This window comes from Tamandua tetradactyla, chromosome 25 (genome assembly GCF_023851605.1).
Source record: "Tamandua tetradactyla isolate mTamTet1 chromosome 25, mTamTet1.pri, whole genome shotgun sequence".
Classification (NCBI taxonomy): Eukaryota; Metazoa; Chordata; class Mammalia; order Pilosa; family Myrmecophagidae; genus Tamandua; species Tamandua tetradactyla.
In genome coordinates this window covers 33,010,072-33,035,663 of record NC_135351.1, presented here as the reverse complement: position 1 = coordinate 33,035,663, position 25,592 = coordinate 33,010,072, and the positions used below count along the sequence as shown (strand labels likewise).

At 38.1% G+C, this 25,592-nt stretch overlaps 1 protein-coding gene across 3 annotated transcripts; it reads left to right on the top strand.

The window, feature by feature from the left end:
- Positions 1-430: 430 nt before the first annotated feature.
- On the top strand, positions 431-25,143 carry LOC143669314 (pantetheinase-like). Of its 3 annotated transcripts, none has more exons than XM_077144021.1 (8): positions 431-577; positions 1,927-2,157; positions 4,661-4,791; positions 12,663-12,855; positions 14,017-14,308; positions 14,745-15,103; positions 23,396-23,566; positions 24,672-25,143. In XM_077144021.1, exons 2-8 carry the CDS (start codon positions 1,945-1,947, stop codon positions 24,852-24,854), a joined length of 1,542 nt encoding a protein of 513 aa, XP_077000136.1. In that variant the 5' UTR covers positions 431-577; positions 1,927-1,944; the 3' UTR covers positions 24,855-25,143. The 3 variants fall into 3 exon arrangements, with proteins under 3 accessions (XP_077000136.1, XP_077000137.1, XP_077000135.1); XM_077144022.1 differs by having other exon boundaries at positions 1,907-2,157; XM_077144020.1 differs by lacking the exon at positions 431-577 and adding an exon at positions 1,111-1,273.
- Positions 25,144-25,592: the final 449 nt, after the last annotated feature.

The window sequence follows — 25,592 nt, the reverse complement described above, 5'->3', positions numbered from 1 at the left end:
GTGGAGTGTGCTCATTTGAAGCGGAGAAGAATTTTGCCTTAGGGTAGACCGCTGTCAGACCACAGCACATTTCAATAACAATATTAAGCACAAAGTCTCATTAAAATTAGTTACAGGTGTGGCCTAACCTAAGGCAAAATTCTCCTCAGCTTCAAACGAGCACATTCCACTCTCTGACAAACCACAGCACACTGAAATGATTTAAGGCTTTTGCGATATTGTGAGGGAATGAATATATTTTGCCAAAGGGAAGAACATGTCTTTCTGGGGTCCAAGGATGGCGTGGGCTGGTTTGAAGCTGTTATGCATCCCAGAAAAGGTTATATTCTTTTAATCTATCCTGTAGGGACAGACCTGTTGTGGGTGGAGCCTTTCGGTTAAACATTTCAATTGAGATGTGACCCACCCCATTCAAGGTGGGTCTTAATTCCTTTTTTGGAGTCCTAATGAGGATAACAAAGAGAACATCCAGAGACATTTGCCGAGCACTCGGAGAGAAAGAGAAGAGCAGACACTGACCTTATGCCTTCCCATGTGACAGAAGAAACTTGATGCCAGCAGCCTTTCTTCGGAGAAGGTATTTTCATCTTGATTCCTTAATTTGTACAGTTTCATGGCCTTAGAACTGTAAATTTTTAACTAATAAGTCCCCACTGTAAAAGCAAACCCTTTTCTGGTATATTGCATTCTAGCAGCTTTAGCAAGTGAAAACACACCCTAACTGAAGTAGCCTCATCAAAAGGTTTTACCTACAACGGTTCACACCCATAGGAATGGATTAGAATTAAGAACACGTTTTTCTGAGTTACATATAGCTTCAAACCACCCCAGCCCCCAATGATTCCCGCCTCATTCATACTGTGGTGTAATTCCCTCCTAAAGAGTATGGCCGGAACTTAGTGACTTGCTTTAAATGATTAGACAACCAAAGTGATGAAATGTCACTTCTCCGATTAGTTTACAAAAACGCTTTGGCTCCTTCTGTCTTGCGTGCCTTCTCTCCTCCCTGGTTCTGATGAAAGCCAGCTGCCATCTTGGGAACTGCCTTATGCAGGGGTTTATATAACAAGGAACTAATGTAGGGTAACAGCCAATAAGGACCGAGGCTTGCTATTAGCCCTGTGGGTGAGTGTTTCAATGACTCCTCCCCAAGTCAAGCTGGAGAGAACCAAGATGACGGCAGCTGCTCACAGATAAAATGCAGCTCGTGAGAGACTGAGCCAGAGGCACTAGGCTAAACGCCACTGGATTCCAGACCCACCGAAACTGTGAGGTAATGAGTGTTTGCTGTTTTAACCCTCTCAGTTCTGAGGGGATCTGTTACACAGCAAGAGATAATGGATAATTCTTTACTCCTTGGCTTTCCCCTTTGCTCTGTCTTCTCTGTCTCAAGAAAACGAAAATGAACAAAAGTGTGGAGCTCTAAAGTTTACGTGGTGATAGTCATAATAATTTTACAAAAGTGAAGCTAGTTTATTCTTCAGGTTTCTTACACAACCTCTGCCCGATTTGATCCTCACAAGACCATGCAGTAAGGGTCATTCAATGTCTAAAAAAATTATCTGAAACTATAAGGTTTTTTTAGAACTAGCTCTTGTAATTTATTTATTTTGGGGGGGGAGGTGTTCTTTATTTATTTCCACAAGTAAAATAGATGAAAGACCAATGGAATGTTATTTTATTTCAGTTGAGAGGCATAGAGATAACATCTTTTGTCATTGTCGTCTATGTACCTCCTGACAGAGTTAATTTCAGAGGTGAGAGTTTACAGTTCCAAGGGTCAAAATGTCCGCACTCCTAAATAGTAAAATCAAAAGGGCTTAGCTCTTGTAATGTAGTTTTCAAATACCAAAACCTAGGACCCACATGATTCATTCATTGCACATTTTTTTCCTGTGAATATCAGGACTCTCTCTGTTATTTCAGCAATCATTGCACCTCAGCATGACCACTTTTCAGTTGCTGGTGTATGTGGCAGTTTTGGTTTTCTGTGTCCTAACTGTTGGCTCCCTGGAGACCTTCACTGCAGCTGTTTATGAGCATGCGGTGATATTGCCCAAGGCCACCTTCACTCCTGTGTCCCGCGAGGAGGCGTTGGCACTCATGAACCAAAATCTGGATCTTTTCGAGGAAGCAATCACATCTGCAGCAAAGCAGGTACCGCTTCTCTTGCATGCTGGGTTTTGCACAGAAATCATCACCTTCGAGGATACAAGTCACACTGTGAGAGTCAGGAACACTTGGGATAGCATACATACCGGGGGAGCCAAGAGCCTGTGTTTGACTGTGCAGTTCTGCTTTCCTCTGAAAATCATTAGAGCAAGGTATAGTTTGGTCATGCATAAGGAGCACAGACCTTAAAGGAACTATCTATAAAATCAACATCTTTGTTCCTGTTTTCTGATACTGATAGAGGATAGAGGAAATAGGGTCAATTCTTAAGGTTTTAGTGACCTTGATACACACTCAGGAGCTGTTGAGACACCAAAACAAACTTAATGTGCGACTTAAACTTAACAGTATGCATTATGTACTTCCTATTGCAGTCAAGATATAAGATCAAGGTCAATAGGTTAGTGCACAGTAAGCCCTGGATTTGAGTGAAGGCTTAAGTTCAAAATCAGTCATGCCTGCTGAAAATAAGGCTAACATCATTGTGTAGCTGCAAGGACTTATAAAGAATTGAGGCCAATTGTTTAATCTACCACAATGATCCTCACTCAATGCCATGAATCCTTTTCTCTGTGACAAAACTGGGAGATGAAAAATGACACCAAGCCTACCTTTTGTCTCACTTTCTCTTTCAATGACGTCTTAAGGCCAAAACAGAGACGATTTCCTCTGTAGACTTCCCATGGATCTCTTTTGTGCAGAGCCCAAAGATCAGGCCTGACGATTACTGCTCCTTCATATGATAAAGAGAGAAATGAAGTAATTTAGCCAATCTGTCTCTTTAGAAAATAATTTTCCTCACAAATCTAATGTCCTGCTGGAAAATCTTTTTATTTTTGTTTTATTAGCCATATTCCCCACTTGTTCTACCCCACCACATCCCTCACCTTTGGCAATTAATAATCTGCCGTCCATTTCTACAATTTTATCATTTCAAGAAGGTGGTATAAATAGAATCATACACTATGTAACATTTTGGAATTGGTTTTTGTTGACAGCATAATTCTCTTGAGAGCTATCCAAAAGGTTTAGTATCAGTACTTGATTTCTTTTTTATGTTTGAATATATTCCAGGGCAAGTACATACCATCAATTATTTAACCATTCACACTTTGAAGGAAATCAGGGTTGTTTCTAATTTTTGGCTATTACAAATAAAGCCACTATAAATATGGAAAAAAAACCCACAAAAAAACAACACACCAATCATGCAGTATCAGTGTGTGGGTTGAACAATTGTGGTTTAAATGAGATATTCGTAGATCAGTTACAGACCAGGGAGATATAATGAAAGCCACAGTTAGGTACATCTGGCATGCTCTAGAAGCACACATTCTAATACATAATAAAATATAAAAAGACCATCAAGAGTTCTGATGTTCTTTGCCACTTAGTCCAACCATTTCCTTCAAGCCCCCACCAGCCTGTAGAAATGACCCTCCAATCAGAAGGCACAGGTTCGCTCAGGGGGCACCTGTAGGCCTAGGGACTGCAGGTGGTCAGTCTGACCCCCTCCTGAGAAGTAGGAATCCCAGTCAGAAGGTACGCTGCAAGGAAGGCTGGAGTGGAGGAGGAAGTCAAACCAAAAACTTGAACTATAAATCAATCTCAACACATAATCTTAGTTCGCCAAGAACTAAGTTTAGAGTTAACAGCTGTTTGGGTAGCAGAACTGTGAGTGGCCTAGAAAACTAGCAATGTCTATGAAAGGATGAAAAAATTAGAAAAAAATGGCAGGAGGGAAAAATTAAAGTGGTTGGGAAAATAAAATAAACTAAAAAACATAGCCAAAGTGAAAAATTAAAGCAAAACAAAGGAAACCTACATGGTATTGGTAAGGAAAGTTATCAGAGTTCTCCAGAGAAACAGAACCAATAATATATATGCATATATGTCTTAAGAGATTTATTCTAAAGAATTGGCTCATATAATTGTGGGGCCAACAAAGGTCTGTAGGATGGGCTGGCATGCTGGAAAGTCTTCTTGGAGTGTGCTGTAGTTTTGAATCTGACCCAAATAGGAGGCTGGTAGGCTGGAAATACCGCGGGTATATGATGCTGTAGTCTTGACATGGAATGTCTGCTTTTTTTTTTTCAAGTCTTTTACTCTTAAGGCATTTGAATGGAGAAGGCCCATCTACCCTATTGAATTTCATCTCCTTTACTTAAAAATCAACTGATTGTAGGTGCTAATCCTAGCCACAAAATACCTTCACAAGCAACATCTAGGCCAGTGTTTAACCAAACAGCTGGACACCATAACCTTGCCAAGTTAACATACACAATTAACCATCACTAAGAGGCAGGTTAGGGAGACCTAGGAGAAATTGATCTTTATCTTTGAGGGCAGTTTTAATGAGATCCAGAGTAGCTGAGATAATTCTTGAAGGCATGTTAGTGGCAGAGCTTTATCCTCAGCGAATAAACACTCTCCTAGGCCCCCTCTTTGATTATTTGGGAAATACTTTAATTAAACTACCTTTTGACAGGGTGCACATATTATTGTGACTCCAGAAGATGCGATTTATGGCTGGAACTTCAACAGGGAAACTATCTACCCATACTTGGAGGATATCCCAGACCCTCAAGAAAACTGGAACCCTTGTAATGATCCTGACAGGTAAAAAAACAGATTGTAAAAAATTCAATTTTGAACATCAACTTGTTTTACGCGGGAAAATTGTATTGATGCTTATTGCGTGAGATCCGCTATAAACTCCGTATTTCAAGGTTGCTTTATTATTTTTCATCTACTCATGGATAAATGTTTTAGGAAAGTGAGTATGAATTGTGAAATAACAGAAACTAGTCCTGGAAGTTAATTTAGAAACCACTGAGTTCAATATAAATATTTTTCCATTGAGAGAATAAGCCTGGAGAGATTCTAGCGTAACTAGCTGAGAGTCACAGGGGTCACAGGAGTAGTTAGTGAGAGAACCAGATCCAAACTCCAGTTTTCTGACACATTGCCGGTGAGCAGAAAATTCCCTTTGAAAAATGCATGAGTTTATGGCAAAAATAGAGTCACTTGTAAGTTTTAGGATTAGTAATTTTCCTTGCTCATTTTTATGATCACTGATAGGGTTAATATATACAATAGAATCTTAAAGGCTAAGCTGATTGTTAATCTAGGAAGTCATAAAGCAGAATTGTACGGGTGGTATAAATCAGGTCTAGACTAAAGAAATAGGAAATGTGACATAAGTAACCCAGTTACTTTTAATGTAAGCAAAGCAGTATCTTATATGCAAAAGAATCATGTCATTTACCTCATTTCCTAATATACCATTGCTAAAATTGTTTTAGGAATTCCTGTTTTGGAACTGCTCTCAAAACCAAAAAGTAACTACTGTGACTGCTTATAAAAACACATTGCTTTTGACAAAGTTCCATGTTATTTAGCTTAATCATGCACTTTGGTCAGGTTTCATTGTGTCATAATTACAGTCGGTCCCCAGTACTTCCAGATTCTATACTTGCCAATTTGTCTAATTGCTAAAACGTATTTGTAGCCCCAAATCAGTTTTCATGGCAGTTTCACAGTCATTCCCAGGCACGTGCAGAATGGTGAGATATTTGAGACACGCCATACATGTGACCCTGCTGAGGTTGAACAGTGGAGTGATCTGCCTTGTCTCAGCTCTCATCCTGTAGACAAGTGTCCTTTTTCTGGTATATTCACCGTTTTGTATTTATATTAATCTTTTTCACCTGTTTGTGCTTTTTCTTGGTGATTTTGCCATTTAAATGGCTTCTAAGTGTTATGCTGAAGCGCTGTCTACTGCTCCTAAGCATCAGAGGGGATTCCGATAAGCCTTGTTCAGGCATGATTGACAACGCTGTCATCCGTGAGTTCGATATTAATGAATCAACAATATTTTAAAAATAGGATTCTTTAAACAGAAACACACATAAAACAAAGTTATATATTGGTTGGATGATGAAATAACACGACTGGAGGCTCATAGGAACCTAACCCTGTAATTCCACCAGAAGCAGTAGTTCAGTATTTGCTAATTCATTTGCTAATTATTGCGGTGATTTACAGAATATAACTACCACAAATGACAAGAATCAGCTGTATTTGCTTACTTAACCATCTCTCATGCCAGTTCTTCAGTTACTAAAAGGCAAGAACTATAAATTCATTACCATTGTGAATCAAAGTAACTTGTTTCTGAATAGAATTTCCATAAAAACAATTTTCCAAGGACCTTGCGAATCTCCCCGTAAGACTATCCCATTTGTTCCATTTCAGGCAGCCTGGTTGACCCCTCCTATTTTCCAGCAACTAGTTATACCTATCTTCTTTCACTCAACAAATACTATTTTTTGAGAAGTTATTAATTGCCAACTACTGTTCTGGGCAATTGGTGAATAAAACAGATAAAATCCCAGTCCTCATGGAGCTTCTGCTCTACTGGGGGAAGATAATCAATTTAAATGAAAGATAGTATCTAGCTGTCTACCTGCCTACCTGATTACCTAATCAATCTAATCAGCTGGTAGTAAATGTTACAGAGAGAACTAAAGCAGGGAAGGTGAATACGTGGCAAGGGTGAGAGTGGGGCAACAGCAGAAGCAGGAGACAGTTAAAAACCATTACTGTCACCTAGAGAGAGATGGTGGAGTTTTGGAATAACACAGTAAACATTTAGGTGGTAAGAAATGGCCACCTTCTGAGTAAAATTTAAAGGTGGAGCTGCCATGTTTTGCTGAAAGATTGGCTATAGGATATGGGAAAAGGGAGCATTTCAAGCATACGTAATAAGACATGATGTCTGATTGTATGTGAGGGGCAAAGAAGCTTGATCCCACGTCATATCTTATTAGTATGTTTGAAATCCTCCTTGAATCAATTACTTTTCTCATGGCCAACAACTTATTTAGTCCTGCATCACCCCTAAATGGGGCATATTATTGGAACAAGCCCCCATCATTTCTTTTCTTTATTTTATTTACTTAGCATTTACACTTCACATGCTGCCAGAGGCTTTGCGGTTTCTCACTAACTCTAATAGAATGAAAAAATAGGATAGTTTATAGGCAAAAAAATAAACTGGAAGACCTGTGACTAAAGTAGAGGAAGTAGTTGTTAAAAGGCATCATGATAATGAGCTGACAATTACAACTGAACACGAAGTGTAGTTCTGAGACTTTCTGGGAGACTAAGAGAAGCATAATTTGTCTTAGAACCTTTCATTGCCTGGCAGAAGAAAGCTTGCAGATTTCTTGAAAAACAAATGATATTCAAAACAGCTCAAAGATGAATTTACTTAGCCAACATTTTTTCCCCTGCTTATTATGTGCCAGGCACTCTCCTCTGTGAGTGTTAATACAGGAATGTCTGCACCTATGATAGAAATTTGCCTTGTAGATTAAAAGAGTCACTCATTAGTTCAATAAGTTAAAAAATAAACTTGCCTAATCTAGTTTTAAGAAAAAGCATTTTGATCTTTGAATATTTTATTAAATACAGATATGCTATTTGTTGATAATTGATTTTCTTGGTAATTCAGTTTTATGCAGTATTTTGTTGCATTTAATGGAAACATTAATAAGTCTGTAAGATTAATTTTGTTCAACAGTAAAATTACATGTAAACTATTTAAGACTTTTGGCGTACTTGCTTGGAGAAAATGTTTAGAGCAATTGCCTTCCAAAGTAACCCTATCCCGACATAAAAATGATGCTTAAACTTATTTTCTAAATATTCATCCAAAGACAATTGGCTTATACTTTATAGATCAGTTTTCAGTTTCAAAGCAGGGCCAGGCCGCCTTTTAAATCAGTATCTTATAGGGCTTTCTATAAAGAATTACATTTACAGAGAGGAGAGTTGTGCCAGGAAAAATGGGGAAAAAAGAGTTATTAAAAACCTACCTTTTTCCTATCCTCTTGTATTCAATTCTCCCCATTTCCCCCCGGCTTTCCCCAGAGAATTTCAGCTCTAAGTATGTAACTGAAAAATTAGGATTTTTAAAAAAATTTATTTATTAAACATAACAACATACAAACACAAAAATTTTTACCATATCATCATTCCATTCTTGATATGTAATCAATAACTCACAATATCACACATAGTTGTATATTCATCATCGTGATCATTTCTTAGAACATTTGCATCAATTCAGAAAAAGAAATAAAAAGAAAACAAAAAAATTCATACATACCCCTCCCTTTCATTGATCACTAGCATTTCAATCTACTAAATTTATTTTAACATTTGTTCCCCCTATTATTTATTTATTTTTAATCCATATATTTTACTCATTTGTCGATAAGGTAGATAAAAGGAGCATCAGACACAAGGTTTTCATAATCACACAATCACATTGTGAAAGCTGTATCATTATGCAATCATCTTCAAGAAACATGGCTAATGGAACACAGCTCTACAGTTTCAGGTACTTCCCTCCAGCCTCTCCATTACACCTTAACTAAAAAGGTGATATCTATATAATGCATAAGAATAACCTCCAGGATAACCTCTTGACTCTGGAATCTCTCAGCCATTGACACTTTATTTTGTCTCAGTTCTGTCTTCCCCCTTTTGGTCAAGAAGGTTTTCTCAATCCCTTGATGCTAAGTCCCAGTTTATTCTAGGATTTCTGTCCCATGTTGCCAGGAAGGTCCACACCCCTGGGAGTCATGTCCCGGAGGGTAATGAGTTTGCTTGTCGTGTTGGCTGAGACAGAGAGGCCTCATCTGAGCAACAAAAGAGGTTCTCTGGGGGTGACTCTTTAGGCCTAATTTAAAGTAGGCTTAGCCTATCCTTTGCGGGGTTAAGTTTCATATAAATAAATCCCAAGATTGAGGGCTCAGCCTATTGCTTTGGTTGTCCCCATTGCTTGTGAGAATATCAAGAATTCTCCACTTGGGAAAGTTGAATTTTCATTCCCCCAAGGGGACTTTGCTAATACTTTTTTATTCACTGTTCAAATCATTCTGGGATTTATCAGGGCATTACTCTGGACAAACCTACAAAATCTCATGCCCTATTCAAGTCTCCATGTACTTATGGTGTTCAATTAAGCTGTGCACATAAGTTATATTAGGAAATACACTAGTCAAAATATAAATTTTGTAGCAAATAAACATTTTTTGCTTTAGTCTCACACATGTTAAAGTTTTAAAATATGAATTACCATCTATTTTCAACATCCTGCAGTAATGACATTCCTTTGTTTTTCCTCATGCAAAAACATTTTTAAATTTGTGCATTTAGTCACTATCATTATACACTCTAGGCATTCCTAGATTATACCATCTCAGTCTTTATCGTCTATCTTTCCTTCTGATTTCATTTTTGCCCCCAGGCCTCCTCCCTCTACCATTCTCACATACAGCTTCATTCAGTGTACTAGCATCATTGTACTGCAGTTAGGTAGTATTGTGCTATCCATTTCTGAATTTTTACAATCAGTCCTGTTGCACAATCTATCCCTTTAGCTCCAGTTACCCAGTATCTACCCTATTTCTATCTCCTGATGGTCTCTGTTCCGAAAAAATTAGGATTTAAGGGATGATTTTAATTGCCAAATCATTATATAGATATTCCCTTTTGCTTTCTGGTATATTGGAGTAGACAGAGGGAAATACCTGAAATATTTTCATTGTAATCTAGCTGCCTTGATCTCTGATAATGATGGTATAGCCTTTATCTTGTGCCCCTGGGGTTGTAAAAACCTTGTGATTGCATATTCTTTGGTAGTTGTTTCAGGAATTTGTGACATACATTGTCTCTCCAGTAAGATTAAATGCTTTTTCAGGTCAGTGACCATGCTGTACACTTCTGTGTACCTCTCCCCTGCTGTGTCCTGGGACAGCTCTGCCCACAGGGCCCTTCCCCTGGATGTCCACATTTCTCACATGGTGTTCTAGTTTGCTAGCTGCTGGAATGCAACATACCAGAAATGGAATGGCTTTTAAAATAGGGAATTGAATAAGTTGCTAGTTTACAGTTCTAAGGCCGAGAAAATATTCCAATTAAAACAAGTCTATAGAAATGTCCAATCAAAGGCATCCAGGGAAAGATACCTTGGTTCAAGAAGGCTGATGAAGTTCAGGGTTTCTCTCTCAAGTGGGAGGGCACACGGCAAGCACAGAGTTTCTCTCTCATCTGGAAAGGCACATGGTGAACACGGCGTCATCTGCTAGCTTCTTCTCCTGGCTTCCTGTTTCATGAAGCTCCCCGGGAGGTGTTTTCCTTCTTCATCTCCAAAGGTCGCTGGCTGGTAGACTCTGCTTCTCTTGGTTATGTGTTCTGCTTTCTCTAGATCTCTTTCTCCAAAATGTTTCCTCTTTTATAGAACTTCAATAAACCAGTCAAGACCCACCCAAATGGGTGGAGACGTGTTGTCACCTAATCCAGTTTAACAGCCACTCTTGACTAAATCACATCATCCAGGGAGATGACCTGATTACAGTTTCAAACATACAGTATTGAATAGGGATTATTTTACCTTTATGAAATGGGATTTTGATTAAAACATGGCTTTTCTAGGGGGCATACTTCCTTTCAAACCAGCACACATGGTGTTTTGTGTGGGTGTAGGGACCCAATACATATTTGTTAAAATTTAATGTGTGCTCATTGTTAGTAAATGTCTTCTTCAAAAATTGATGCTTTTTGTTATACTTAAGAGATTGAACACTTTGAAAGAAGCCTTAGAAAATACATCTTAAGTCTTCTGGTTTGTTTCTTCCTTCAGTTCCAGGTGGCCCTAGAGTAGAGCTCAGTACCCAGAAAGGATTCTGAAAATTGTGGATTAAGGCTGTTTTCACACCCACAGAAACAAATTGCATTTTTTAAAAACTCAAAAATCAAGACAGGTGGTGTGACAAAGATTTGGGGGAATTTCTGGAATGAGCAGACAGTCTGAGGAAATATAATTTAAGTAGGAATATATGAGGAAATATAATACACTTTCAAGATTAATAGAGATAGCAGGAAAATACATGTTTGTAATCTGGACAGTTTCAGAAGTCTAAAATGCCAGGCTTCCATTTCATGTACCACTTGTACCACTTAGATGACCTGAAAAGGCGTAGGGTAAATAATTACAAGTAGTTCAGTATGTTTTATTTATATCTGTGCATTTCATTTAGGAATTGAAGCAATGAAGGGGAAAAGCATATAACACAGTGATTCTTTATTATAGGTGTATTAAAATAATAATTTTTTAGAATACTATCCCATCTTTTTATCTATTTTTTAAGATATGTTGCGCAGGTGATTGATTATACTAATTTTTTTTTTTTTGCTTGGAAGGGTACTGGGAATTGAACCCGGGTCTCCGGCATGGCAGGCAAGAACTTTGCCTGCTGAGCCACTGTGGCCTGCCCAGCTTATACTAATTTTATAAATATTTCTGTTGATCTAATGGCCAAGTTTTGATACTCAAGGAAAACTTTCATTACTATTTGCCAGCAGAGGGCACCAAATTTTCATGCATTCAAGAGTTATTTTTTTAGCCTTCTCAACAATTCTTCAATAACCCATCATAAGCCCTTTATTTTTTCAGTGTTGTGCCAGTAGGAGGTAGATATGGTATCCATTACATATTCTCAATTCTTTCTTTCCAAATTTCCAATTTAATTGCATTACTGGGACAATACAACTACTATCTCTGATAAAGAACAACAACAACAAAATTAAGCATTAATAAATGTGCCAGTATTTCCATCTTTCCATACCAGCCAGCATTTTCCCAACCCAGCTCTTGTTGTCTCTTATCTGGACTATTGCAATAGATTCTTTATAATTCCCCTACCTTGTCTGTTGCCTTTTTAGTACATTCTACACTCTGATACCCAACTAATCTCTGTAAGAAAAATTTCAGGTCATGTTACCTCTGCCTTCAGTGTCTTTGTCACTATACCTTTGTCTATACAATTTGGAACAGGTTTCTTGGCCTCCGGTGCAAAGCTCTACATCTTTGGCCCCAATTCCAACTTCTGGATTCCCCTTTCTCTTTTCTTCCCTAAAGGCTTCTGCCCTTGCCAGATTGACTAATTATCTGAAGAAGATTTCCCCTTCCTTATCTCAAAGTTTGGGTTTCATTATTCAAGTGCTTTTTGAATGCCTCTCTTCTGCTGGGCAGTGTACTGGGTTTAGTGAACAAAGAGATGTGGTTTCCTTCCTTAAAAAAATATTTAAGCCCTCTAATGGCTATTGGATGGGACAGACATTATAAAATGAGCACATGAGTGAATGTATGATTATAGATTATGATATATAAATGCTATAAAGGGAAAGACACACTTGCCTAGTCACATTTTATCCTAGAATATTTTCCTACAACCAAAGTCCCATAAACGTGATTTCCTCTGAACTCTCTTGTCTTAAACCTTCTCTTCTACCTACTGTCATTTAGAATTTATTTTTGTGAATATTAATTAATATGTTCAAGCAACAATCATTCTGAATTTCATTAAAAGCTAAGGTTTATTTTCTCTCTCTCTCTTCCAATGAACACCTATCAGATTTGGCCAGAACCCAGTGCAAAAAAGGCTCAGCTGCCTGGCCAGGGACAATTCTATCTACGTTGTGGCAAATATTGGGGACAAGAAACCCTGCAATGCCAGTGATCCTCAGTGTCCCCATGATGGCCGTTACCAATACAACACTGATGTGGTGTTTGATTCTGATGGCAAGCTGGTGGCACGCTACCACAAGGTAGAATTAATTTGCAAATAATTCTGTTACTTAAGTTTATCATCATAAAGTGGTCAAGAAGAAAAATTATCATTATTGATTATAATAAGCCTATTTTAAAAGACAGCATAGAGATAAAGCATAGAGCACAATGATTAGTTCTGGGAAGTTTCTAGAAAGATGTTCTTGTGCATTTAGGCATAGTCTGGACATGCTGGGAGTATATAGAGTCAGCAGGAGCTACCTGCATTGAAATGTAAGCCCACTTTTGTAGCTTTGTCCTTTTAAGAATATGCCCTGGCAGTGGATTAAGATTAGAATCAGAAGATCTTTACCAGGATGGTGGAGTTATACAAATAAGATAGGACTTAACAAATGAATATGAATGCTGAATCATTAAATTGATACCTCTTTCAGTCTCCAGTATTTTAGAGCAGCTAGAAGTAAAAACCTAAAATTGTGAAATTGTAACCCATGTCAAACTCTGAAATATGTTCTACAACTAATTGTCGTAGTGTGCTTTGAAATTTATAGTTTTTTTGTATATATGTTATTTTTCACAAAAAAAAGAGAAAGGAAAAAAGTATATTATGATGATAAAATATTTAAGCCCTCTAGTCTCCTATTTTCTGGAGCAGCTAGAAGGAAAAATCTGAGAGGATCGTATGGTAGCCCATGACAGACTCTGGGATCTGTCCTGAAACTACTTGTTGAAGAGTGCTTTGAGAACTATTGCTTTTTTATTTCTTTGCTTTGTAAATATGTTATACTATACAATAAAAAAGTTAAAAAAAAAAGAAAGATCTTTACCAGACAGACTTGGATTTGAGAAGAGAAAGAAGCAAAGAAAATCCCTTGCCCATGGGAAGTAATTAAATGTTCTTGGCAAATAGAAGTTACCTGTGTCTCTGATTCCTTGTAAGAATCAAGAGGGTCTCTGTAGATAGGGATTTCCATGTACTTGCCTATAAAATGCAGGGGGTGAACCATAAGGCTCCTTTCAGCTTGAGTGGTCTCTGACTCTCTGGTGTGCTGCCCTTTTCCCTCTCAGGATGGAAGTGAATTAGGCACTAACTAGTAGGTATGAGCTGGCACCAATTCACATCCAGGCCAACTTCCTAAAAAAGGTTTCTCTTTTTCCTTTCTTTTTTTTGCTTCTCCATTTTCTCTTCTGTTTATCAGCAAAACCTTTTCATGGGTGAAAATCAGTTCAATACACCCAAGAGGCCTGAGATCGTGACTTTTAACACCACCTTTGGGAAGTTTGGCATTTTCACCTGCTTTGATATCCTCTTCCACGAGCCTGCCATTACCCTGGTGAAAGATTCCCACGTGGACACCATCCTCTTCCCAACAGCGTGGATGAATGTTTTGCCACATTTGTCAGCTGTTGAATTCCACTCGGCCTGGGCTATGGGCATGGGGGTCAATTTCCTTGCCTCCGAGATACATTACCCTCCAAAAAATATGACAGGTAAGGTGTGCTTTTTAAGCTTTATAGGCTTGATGTAATAAACTAAAAACATTTTTCCTAGTTAATATGCTCTCCTTAATGCAATGTTTCCCAACTCTTAATTTTTGAATATCTAGCAGCTGACATCCTATAGAATCAATCTCAATTTTCTTGTATGTCTATTCTGTCTTTCTCAATTCAAATGTACACTCATTTTCTTTACTTTCCTTTTCACCCCAAGTTTGAATGATTCTTATTTGATGCTCTTTCTTCGTTGGTCACTAGGTGACATACTCTACTGAATTTCCTCTCACCTCTCTATCCTTCTAAGCATATTTTACAGAAATCAATGAAATCCATACTTTACAGGGAGTAAAATGTTCATGTGAGTTTAAGACAATAATGGAATCCCTTTTGCTTTCCTGTTCAAAATTCATTTTCATTACATCCCTTCTAGGAAGTGGCATCTATGCGCCTGATTCTCCAAGAGCATTTCACCATGATATGAAGACAAGGGAGGGAAAACTCCTCCTTGCACAGCTGGATTCCCACCCCCGCCCGCGAACAGTGAACTGGGCTTCTTATGCCAGCAGCATACAAGCGCTTTCAACTGGAAACCAGGAATTTAAGGGCTTTGTCTTTTTTGATGAGTTCACCTTCGTGGAGCTCACCGGAAGGGCTGGAAATTATACAGTTTGTCAGAAAGGTCTCTGCTGCCATCTAAACTATCAGATGTTTGAGAAGCGATCGGATGAACTTTATGTCCTGGGGGTATTTGATGGACTACATACCATTGAGGGGACCTATTATCTACAGGTAATGATTGTTTTGGTGGCAGGAGAGTTGCCAGATAAAATATAGGACACAGTTAAATTGGAATTTCTGAGAAACAGTAGCTTTTTTGTATATCTGAATTTTTGACCTGTGAGCTTGTACAGTAGAAGAGTTATTGCTGCAAAGATTCTGATATTCCATAGCCCTATATTAGTCAGTGTTCTCCAGGGAAAAGGAACTGAATACACACACACACACACACACACACACACACACGCACACACACACACACGCGCACACACACACACACACACACACACACAGTAAATTTTATAGGATTTATTAGAAGTTAGTGCACATGACTGTGGGGATGGGCAAGTCCAAATTCCATAGGGAAGGCTGCAAGCTGGAACTCCAAAGGAGGTTTTTGATGAATTCCCCAGGAGAAGCTGGCTGGCTGGCGTAGAGATGGAAATCCCACTTTCTCACTTCTGAAATTATCCCTTCTCCTTTTAAGGCCTTCAACTAATTGGATGAGAGTTCTCTCATTGCTAAAGGCAATCTCCTTAGTTGATTGTAGATGTAATCAGCAATAGAGGCAATCAATTTATGGATGATTTAGATCCATGAAATATCCTCACAGTAACCTACAGGTCAGTGCTTACTTGGTTTGACAACTGGACACCATAACCTAGCCAAGCTGACACATGAACTTAACCATCACAGCCCCCAACATAAAAGAGAAGCCATTGCTGCATGGTAAGATGCAACTTCCAAGAGCCCTCTCAGACTGGCTTCCATGTTACTTTCCTTCTGCTCTACTCTTCCTTGGTTCCTACCCCCATCCTATCTTTCCCAAATTATTGTAATATCCTTCTAAATGAACCTCCTGTTGACAGTCTCAACTCCAACTAATCCATTCCCTACACTGTAATTTTTAAAAAGCCATTTCTGATTATGTCACTCTCTTGCTTAACATTTTTCACTGTTTTGTAATGGGCAAATCAAATTCCTTAGCATAAAAGATACCTTAGGCCTTGATGTGTGGCCGTTTCTTGCTTGCCAGTCTCTTGGCTCACTACTGCCCATAAATACCCTGGGCTTCTGTAATATTGAGACATTTTCCCCTCTCCAATGTGCAGCGCCTACAGTGCCTCCGGACGTTTGCACAGGTTGTTTCCTTTGTCTTTGATAACCCCATCTACTCATCTTACATAGAGCTTTTCAGGTATTATCTTTACCAGGAAGCTGTCCTGATGCTGCCTGCAGCACCATTCTCTATCCCTGGCTAGATCAGGTATCTCTTCTCTATGCTCTCAAACTTCCTTCCCTAATTCAAAGACAGAATTATTTATCATGCCACAGTATTCACTTGCTTGTCTGAGGCAGAATGCTCCTTGATGGCTGGAACTATACAAGCACATTACATTTTGTTTAGCATATGATAAGACTTCAACTAGTGTTTGTTCATTTTAACCCCATTTATTGAGTGCCTACTGTATGTCAAGGATATATTTGGCACTAATGATATGAAGATAAACATTAGAATATATAACTTCAGTTGATGAGAATCATAACCTAGAGAGTCTCATTCATCATACCTAAGAATCAATCAGACTTTGTTCTATTGGTGATGGTGATTTCTTAGAAGATGTTCAGGTTTAGATTTTGTTTCGACTTAGATCATTTTGGCTATACTATGTGTGATGGAATGAGGCTATTAAAGGATTATTAAAATAATCGTATCAGGGCCTGGACTAGGATCATGTTTGTAGGAATGAAAGTAGAGTGTAAAGCCAAGCAATATTTAGAAAACTGAACTTAGTGGTTAACTCAAAATGAGACAGGAAAGGAAAACAAAGGGTCTGGAAAGACTGCCAATTTTCTGGCATGGGTGGCTGGACGCATGGAAATGCTATTAGTGCATCAGGATAGTGAGAAGGAACAGACTTTGTAGCAAAGGGTAGAAACTGAGTTCAGTTTTGGATATTCTGGTTTTGAAGTACTTATGGGATATTCAGCTGGAGCCATCCAATAGGCTGTTGAAATACTATATAAAAATATTGCTTCAAAATTATCAGGATACAAGTAGTGGTTAAACTCACAAGAATAAATGACATAAAGGAGACAATATAGAACAAAAAGAACAGTGGGCTGAAGGTGGAACCCTTTGGAGCTCCAGTGTTGGGACAGGAAATGAACAGAAAATAGGAACCTGCAAAGACGATTGAGAAATAAAAGAGAACATATCAAGGAAATCCTAACGGATGTCAAGTGGATAGAGACTTGCAAGAAGGAGGAAATTGTGAAACATATTTCTGCAATATGTTTGTCATTGACATTGAGTGCAAATGTGGTGTAAAAATCTGTACTCGATGAGAGAACAAAAGACATTATTGTGGGTTAAAAAGTCAAAGGGAAGTGAGGATATTGAGAAATGGACTGGATATTTCATCTTTACTTGTCTGAGAAAGGAAGAAGAGAAGCAAGATAGGAGATAGAGATTCGTGGTCAGAAAAAAGTTTGGTGTATTTTTTCCAGCAGATAAGAGAGCTTTGATTTATCTTTATGGGCATAAGGGAAAGAGCCACAATCGATACTCCTGATCAACGCTCCCAGGTGCTGGAGGAGAGACTAGACTATAATCAAAGATTAGATTCAAGGCTAGAATCAAAAGATCTGTGCCAGGATGGTGGAGTTATACAGAAAAGATAGGACTTAACAAATGAATATGAATGTTGAATCATTAAATTGATATCTCTTTTAGTCTCCAGTATTTTAGAGCAGCTAGAAGTAAAAACCTAAAATTGTGGTAACCCATGTCAAACTCTGAAATATGTTCTCCAACTAATCGTCATACTGTGCTTTGAAATTTATAGCTTTTTTGTATATATGTTATTTTTCACAAAAAAAAGAAGAGAAGGGAAAAAAGTCAATTGTGATGATAAAATATTTAAGCCCTCTGGTCTCCTATATTCTGGAGCAGCTAGAAGGAAAAATTTGAGAGGATTGTATGGTAGCCCTCTCAAATATTTGTTTGAGAGGAAGAAATATTGGTATCATGAATGCATGTAGAAATTGTCCAATCATGGGCAATTAGTTAAATACATCAAGCTATAGATGAATATTCATCATATTTTATTACCGCGTGTATTTTTAAATTCAAAAAACTTTGTGAATTTTTTTGCTTTTTTAAAAAAATTTTTATTGATACAACGTACAAGCACATACATTCTTTTATATATATATACATATATATATATATATATATATATATATTTTTTTTTTTTAACGTGGGCAGGCACTAGGAATCGAACCCGGGTCCTCTGGCATGGCAGACAAGCATTCTTGCCTGCTGAGCCACCATAGCCCACCCAAGCACATACATTCTTAACGTACAAACATTCCATACGTGGTGTAAATCAATGGCTCACAATATTATCACATATATTGTATATTCATCACCATGATCATTTTTTAGAACATTTGCATCACTCCAGAAAAAGAAAAAACTTATACGTACCACATTCCTTACCCCTCCCTCTCATTGACCACTAGTATTTCAATTTATCCAATATATATAGTGAAATATTTTTGTGTGATTTGTTTTATATATTTTGCTGTGTATGGTTTTTTTTTTTTTGCATGGACAGGCACCAGGAAACTAAACTTTTTTCATTGTATAATATAACATATGTACAAAGCAAAGAAAGAAAAAAGCAATAGTTTTCAAAGCACTCTTCAACAAGTAGTTACAGGACAGTTCCCAGAGTTTGTCATGGGCTACCATACCATCATCTCCGATTTTTCTTTTTAGCTGCTCCAGAACACTGGAGGCTGGAAGGAATAAATATTTTTTTTATCATCACAATTGACTTTTTTTTTTCTTTTTTGTGAAAAATGACACATATACAAAACAATAAATTTCAACGCACAGTACAACAATCAGTCGTAGAACAGATTGCAGAGTTTGCTATGGGTTACAATTCCACAATTTTAGGTTTTTACTTCTAGCTGATCTAAGATACTGGAGACTAAAAGAGATAGCAATTTAATAATTCAGCAATCATATTCTTTTGTTAAACCCTACCTTCTCTGCATAACTCCATCACCTTTGATCTTTCTATCCCTGTGTGTGATATATTTTTAAGTGAAGACAAAATGAGATAATTATCTCTTGGCTCTTCCTCTTTTGCCTGCCATCTTAATCCCTTGATTTGGTCCTATCTCTCTGTCTACCTCAGAATGGGCTCCACCTGGGGAGAGCAGTGGTAGGTAGGTTTGGAAGTTTGCTTTCTCAGATCCTTCAGAGAGTAATGTGCTCAAGTGAAGCAAAGACTTCTGTCGTTAATACTGGCCAATGATTCCTTATGAACACCACTGGGGCCAGACATGGTTTGGAGTTCAGGATTTTCCAACTTGTGAAATACAAAAATACCCATCACCTGACATCACCTTAGAGCCTGGGGCAGCACCCAGACACAAACAATTAATCTTTCTTCTGGAAAACATGGGCCGGTCATCCTTAATAGCTCAAATACATTACTGTAATCAGGTTAGATTTCAATGGGAAATGTTTTGCAAAATCCTTTATTTTCAGAGAATTTTGGATTTTGGAATTGAGGATAAAGGATTTTGGTATTTGTGTCGATAATCTTTCATAATTTAACTTTGATGATACTGTTACCAGCGTTCGGTGAACACTGGCTGACGCCAGGGCCAAGCTCCGAGCCTGGTCCGTTTTCTCATCATTAAAAGAATTTAAAGACAAGCAAAGTAGAGAGTAGCATACAGAAAAGTTTATTGTAAGTTGAGTATACAGGGAGAGTGCACACCTGGGCATTCTGAGAATAGATGCGTCCCAGTGAGGCCTGGGTAGGGTTTACATATGTGGGTTGTCACCATTCTGGTGGGTTTAATGCTAGGTGTTAAGACGTTCCCCAAGTTAACAGTGGGACAATTAATTCCCCTCTGAGGAGACCCCTCCTTTCTTCTCTGTTTTTCTCTACCTTTTCTGAGAACTGGGGCAAAACATCCTCATATGTAATGCACAGGCCTTGCGGTTAGTAGTTTCCTGCAGAGCTTGTCTTACTGGCAGGCTGCAGCTCAAAATTTGATTTAACCCTTCGACTCCCTTGCAGTACCTAGAAATGCCTCTGGCCTAGACTGACCTATTCTAACCTGCCTCAATCTATTATTCTGTAGAATCTCTGCGTCACTAAAAGCTACTTGTAACCAAGGGGAAGAAGAAGGAAAGGAGATGAAGGTGAAGTAAACCTTTATCTTATTACACAGATTAAAAAAAAAATTTTTTTTTATTGAGATACTTTCATATACCATACAGTCCATCCAAAGTATACAACAAATGGCTCACGGTGTCATCATACAGTTGTATATTTATCATTGTGAGCATTTTTAGAACATTTGCATCACTCTAGAAGCAGGAATAAAAAGAAATAAGAAAAAACCCGTACATCCCATAATCCTTGCCCCTCCCTCTCGTTGACCACTATTGCATACCCACATTTTTTTACCATACAGATTTTTAAATAGTGAGTAAGCATACCTTTGTAAAACATTTAAGGAATTGGGGAAAGAAGCAAGTTGTGGCATTTTATAGTATAGGAGTGGGTAAAAGGGTGGGTAAATAACTTGAAGAGGAATTTGAGGAAAGCTATTTGGAGCAGTTGCTAAAGGAGAGTGGGAGAGACAGCAACCTAAATATTTTAACAAATTGTTGAATAAAGGAAAGAAGTCATTGTATAACAAAATGTTCTGAAGATGTTTCCCTATGTTTTCTTCTAGGAATTTTAGAGTTTTTGGTCTTGTATTTAAGTCTTTGATCCATTTTGAGTTGATTTTTGTATATGGTATGAAGTAGGGGTCTGCCTTCATTCATTTGCAAATGGATATCCAGTCTTGCCAGCACCATTTACTGAAGAGCATATTCTTTTCCCATTAGGTGGTCTTGGCTCCCTTTTCACAAATCAGTTGGTCATAGATGTGAGGGATTATTTCTGGACTCTCAGTTGGATTCTATTGGTCTGTATGTCTGACTTGTACCAGTTTCATGCACTTTTGATCACTGTAGCTTTGTAATAAATTAGGAAAGGAGGAAGTGTACGTTTTAAAACTTCATTTTTCTTTTTCAACGTGGTTTTGGCTCTTATAGGAATTCAAATGCCTTCTCTACCACCTATGATATAGTTTCTTCCCCTCCTGGGTCTCTATTATATGATTCAAAGAAGGTAATCTTCTGCCCCAGGCTGTGTTGACTTAATTGTTTCTTTAACTCCTTTAGCTGTCTACGAGCTGCTTCTGCCTGCAGGGCAAGCCTGGGATGTTGAGCTCTAAACCAATTTCCTGGTTCATTCTTTCATGCTGGCACCCTATGATTGGCACATATATATAGGTACCCCAGTATGCATGTGGGGGTTACTCCACTCCTTCCAGAACAGAGTGAAGGACCCACAGTGGGACTGCAGGCTGGCTCTACACTGCACTGGGGAGAGGATGGGGGAGTGGGCAACAAGTGTGCCACAAGCATCTCCTGTTTCAAAAACTTTTTTTTTGATTTGACACTTTTCCAGTTACTGCAACCCTTTGCCTCTTTTCCAGAATTTTCATTAAAATGACTCTGCCCATTTTTCTAGTTGCTCAAAGGTTCTTTGAGGGAACAATACTTTGGAACATCTTATGCTGCCATTTTGGTCAGCCAGCAGTCCTTCATTTTCTGTTTCTCTCCTTCCGTTAGCTCTATTTCTTGGATATTTTCCCCTCCAAGATTGGTCCTCTAATTTTCTGATCTTTTATTTATTTACCACTATTTTTTTACTCTACTTTCTGAGAGATTTCTTCTTTTTAATCTTCCAAACCTCCTGCTGTATTTTTTCTTTTTTGCTAACGTGTTTTTAATTTCCAAGAGCACATTTTATTTTCTCAGTCCTGCTTCTTTATTTATTTTTTGCATCATCTTTTTTATTTTGTGTATGCAATATTTTGTCTTCTCTCTTTGAGATTGTTTAAGGAAACTGTTTACGTCCAGTTCCTTGTTTCTTTTGACTCTTCTGTTTCCTTGAAGTTACCTTTATCTGATTTTTGCTCTTTCATGTTAGCAGCTTTCCTCTGATGTCTGGTGTCCCTTCCAGCTCTAACATTTTTTCGTTGTGTGATATATGCGATAGAATGGAGACTGAACTGCTGTTCCAAATTAAACAGCTTTTAAAAATGTGAACATTCCTGACAAATAAAAGCATTAACAACTTGAGAACTATGAGGGCATATTGGTTCAGGGTATTAGTTCAAAATTCTGGTTGTTTCTTTATGTGGTTAATCCATTTGACAGTGAGCTGTAGGAGAAACTGGAGCCTGAAATCCTTTGTTTTATTATTATTATTTTTTTTAACTTTTTTACTGTATAGTATAACATATACACAAAGCAAAGAAAGAAGAAAGCAATAGTTTTCAAAGCACTCTTCAACAAGTGGTTACAGGACAGATCCCAGAGTTTATCATGGGCTACCATACAATCCTCTCAGATTTTCCCTTCTACCTGCTCTAGAATATAGGAGGCTAGAGGGCTTAAATATTTTTTTTTATCACCACAATCGACTTTTTTTTCTTTTTTGTGAAAAATTACATATATACGAAAAGCAATAAATTTCAAAGCACAGCACCACAATTAGTTGTGGGACATATTTCAGATTTGACATGGGTTACAATTCCATGATTTTAGGTTTTTACTTCTAACTGCTCTAAAATATTGGAGACTAAAAGAGGTATCAATTTAATGATTCAACAATCATATTCATTTGTTAAATCCTATCTTCTTTGTATAACTCCACCATCACCTTTGATCTTTCCATCCCTCTCTTTAGGGGTATTTGGGCAATGGCCATTCTAACTTTTTCACATTGGAAGGGGCTGTCAATAATATGGGGTAGGGAGATGGAACCGGCTGATGTTCTGGAGAGGCTGGGCCCTCTAGGTTTCAGGGCTTATCTGGTCCAGGGACCCATCTGCAGGTTTTAAGTTTCTGGAAAGTTACACTAGTGCATGGAGCCCTTGTGGAATCTTATATATTGCCCTAGGTGTTCTTTAGGATTAGCAGGAATGGTCCTCGTTGGGGTTTTGGTATGTTATGACAGGTAGCAATGTCTAACCCTTTATTTTTTATTACTTACTTCATTAGCTATTTGGCAGTCAATTGGGTTAATCCAGTCAAGAGGTAGCATTATTTTAGTAACCAGAAAAAGTCACAGGCATGTCTCTAGGTCAGGAGAATATGTTAGTTGCCTTCCTTATGACTTACTGATTTGCACTTACTTCCTCCAGATTTGTACTCTGTTAAAGTGTAAAACAACTCATGTGAAGACTTGTGGGGACTCTGTTGAAACCGCCTCTACCAGATTTGAAATGTTCTCCCTCAGTGGTACTTTTGGCACCCAGTATGTCTTCCCTGAGGTGTTGCTGAGTGATATTCAGCTTGCACCTGGAGAATTTCAGGTAAGAATCTGCTTAGATACTGCCAACTAATTTCAGATAAGAAGAAGGACTTTTTGAGACCAAAATCTACTCATGTGCTTAGAAAAATCATAAAAATCCTCATTTGGAAAGGGTAAAATTGTCCTAAAATCACCAAGGAAACCGAGACCACTGAATACCCTGTCTGGAAATTCTTTACATAATAATTGATATGTCCTTGAGAATAAATAAATAAATAATACCTTATTTGGGGCACCATAGGGAAAAGGTTGGGCTCTTTAAGGTTTGTTGAGTGGCAAGGAGACCCAGTACCACCAGAAGAGGCCTCTTGGGATTACTGGAGAGGTTATTGCCCAGGGAAGTTGAGAAGAATTCCTTTCAATGTGTGGGTGACAGCCAGGTACGATCACGGGGCCAGAGGAGAAAAGGAAAAGTTGAAGGAGAGAATCTGCTGATGTTGGCCACGAAGCTGTTTAAGCTTAGAAATAATTCTTTGCCACCACCACTGTGTGGAAAAACTGTCTTCCACTGACTTTCCTGGCTGGATTTGCTCTCACTCTCCTTTCTAGTAGAAACAACTCTGGGAGGTGGTGGAGAGGAGATGAAAGATTAGAAGGAGGGTGATGAGTATGTGCCAAGAAATAATAGGGGATCAGTTCAAAGCCTCCTTAGTCAAGGACTACTGACCTTTCAGGGGAGGCTTTATCTTGTCTGCCAGAATGAGATTTCTCTCTTATATATGCCCAAATTCATTGTTTTATATTTATTAGCTCATGAGATGCCTCTTTGGATAAGTAAATTATAAGATATTGATTGTACATTTCAATCATAAATGAGCCATTCCAATTCCATAGGCCCATTTTTCCTGGACGCTATATCATTTTGAATATTTATGGTAGAATAGAATATGGCCCATATTTTTAGTGTTTCTTCATCCAGTTAACTGCATTTTCTTTTTTTCGCATGGGCAGGCACTGGGAATCAAACCCGGGTCTCCAGTATGGCAGGCGAGAATTCTGCCTTCTGAGCCACCGTGGCCCACCCAGTTAGCTGCATTTTAAAAGTATATTGTGGACTGGTATAACTTAAAGGCAGGTCCTGACTATCTTTCTTTTGTCTTATGTAGGTGTCAAGTGATGGACGTTTATTCAGCCTGAAGCCACCATCGAGGCCCATCTTAACAGTGACTCTTTTTGGGAGAGTGTATGAGAAGGATTTGACATTAGCTGCTTCAGCAGACCTCATGGCTGAACCACTGAGACTAATGCTAACAGTTACAATATCCATTGCGTTCTTACTAAGTTGGTAGAATATTTACACTCTCCCTCTCCCTCACTCTTATTTTAATCATTTTCATAAGGATGGATGCTAGAGGAAAAAAGAATGGGTTTGGAGTTTTGATCCTTACTCTCTGGTATAAGTAAATTACTAATACACATTTTTCTTTATTTAATCACACACATATACACACACCAGATGAAATAAGCTGGATAAATAGTAACAATATTTTGAAAGGTAAAATCTGCAAGATGAGAATAACAGTTGTAACCACTTCGTTGTGCTTTTGGTGAGATTAAATAAATAAAAAATTGACAGTGCTTGGATATGTTCCTGGCTCATGGAATTCTCTTGATATATGCTAGCTAATGCAATTATATATGACTGGAACGAGAAAATCAGTTGCGATGTACTTATTGCTAAAATTATATATTGCCTCTGTCTGTTTAAAGTGCCTACATTTGCTAGTGGTTCAGTCCCTGGCGTATTTCAGTTAGAAAAGTGATGAAATCAATATTAGCTGATTGGCTTCAAAAGGACAGTTATTACTGATATATAACAGAGGGCAGCTGGCTTAAATCTCAGACCCTGGAGGGGGCCTTCATGTTTTGTGTGAATTTTTCAGCATGAGTTGGTTTCTCCTGAGTGATTCTAAGGCAGACATCAGCCAAACCCAGCCTGCTGCCTGTTTTTGTACAGCCTGTGAGCTAAGAATGGATTTTGCATTTTTAAATGGCTGAAAAAATCAAAAGGAGAATAATATTTTGTA

Coding starts and splice junctions, on each gene's coding strand:
- LOC143669314 (XM_077144021.1), top strand. CDS start 1,945: ATGACCACTTTTCAGTTGCTGGTGTATGTGGCAGTTTTGGTTTTCTGT. Junction 14,309..14,744: donor CCCTCCAAAAAATATGACAG/GTAAGGTGTGCT, acceptor CATCCCTTCTAG/GAAGTGGCATCTATGCGCCT. Junction 15,104..23,395: donor AGGGGACCTATTATCTACAG/GTAATGATTGTT, acceptor TACTTCCTCCAG/ATTTGTACTCTGTTAAAGTG.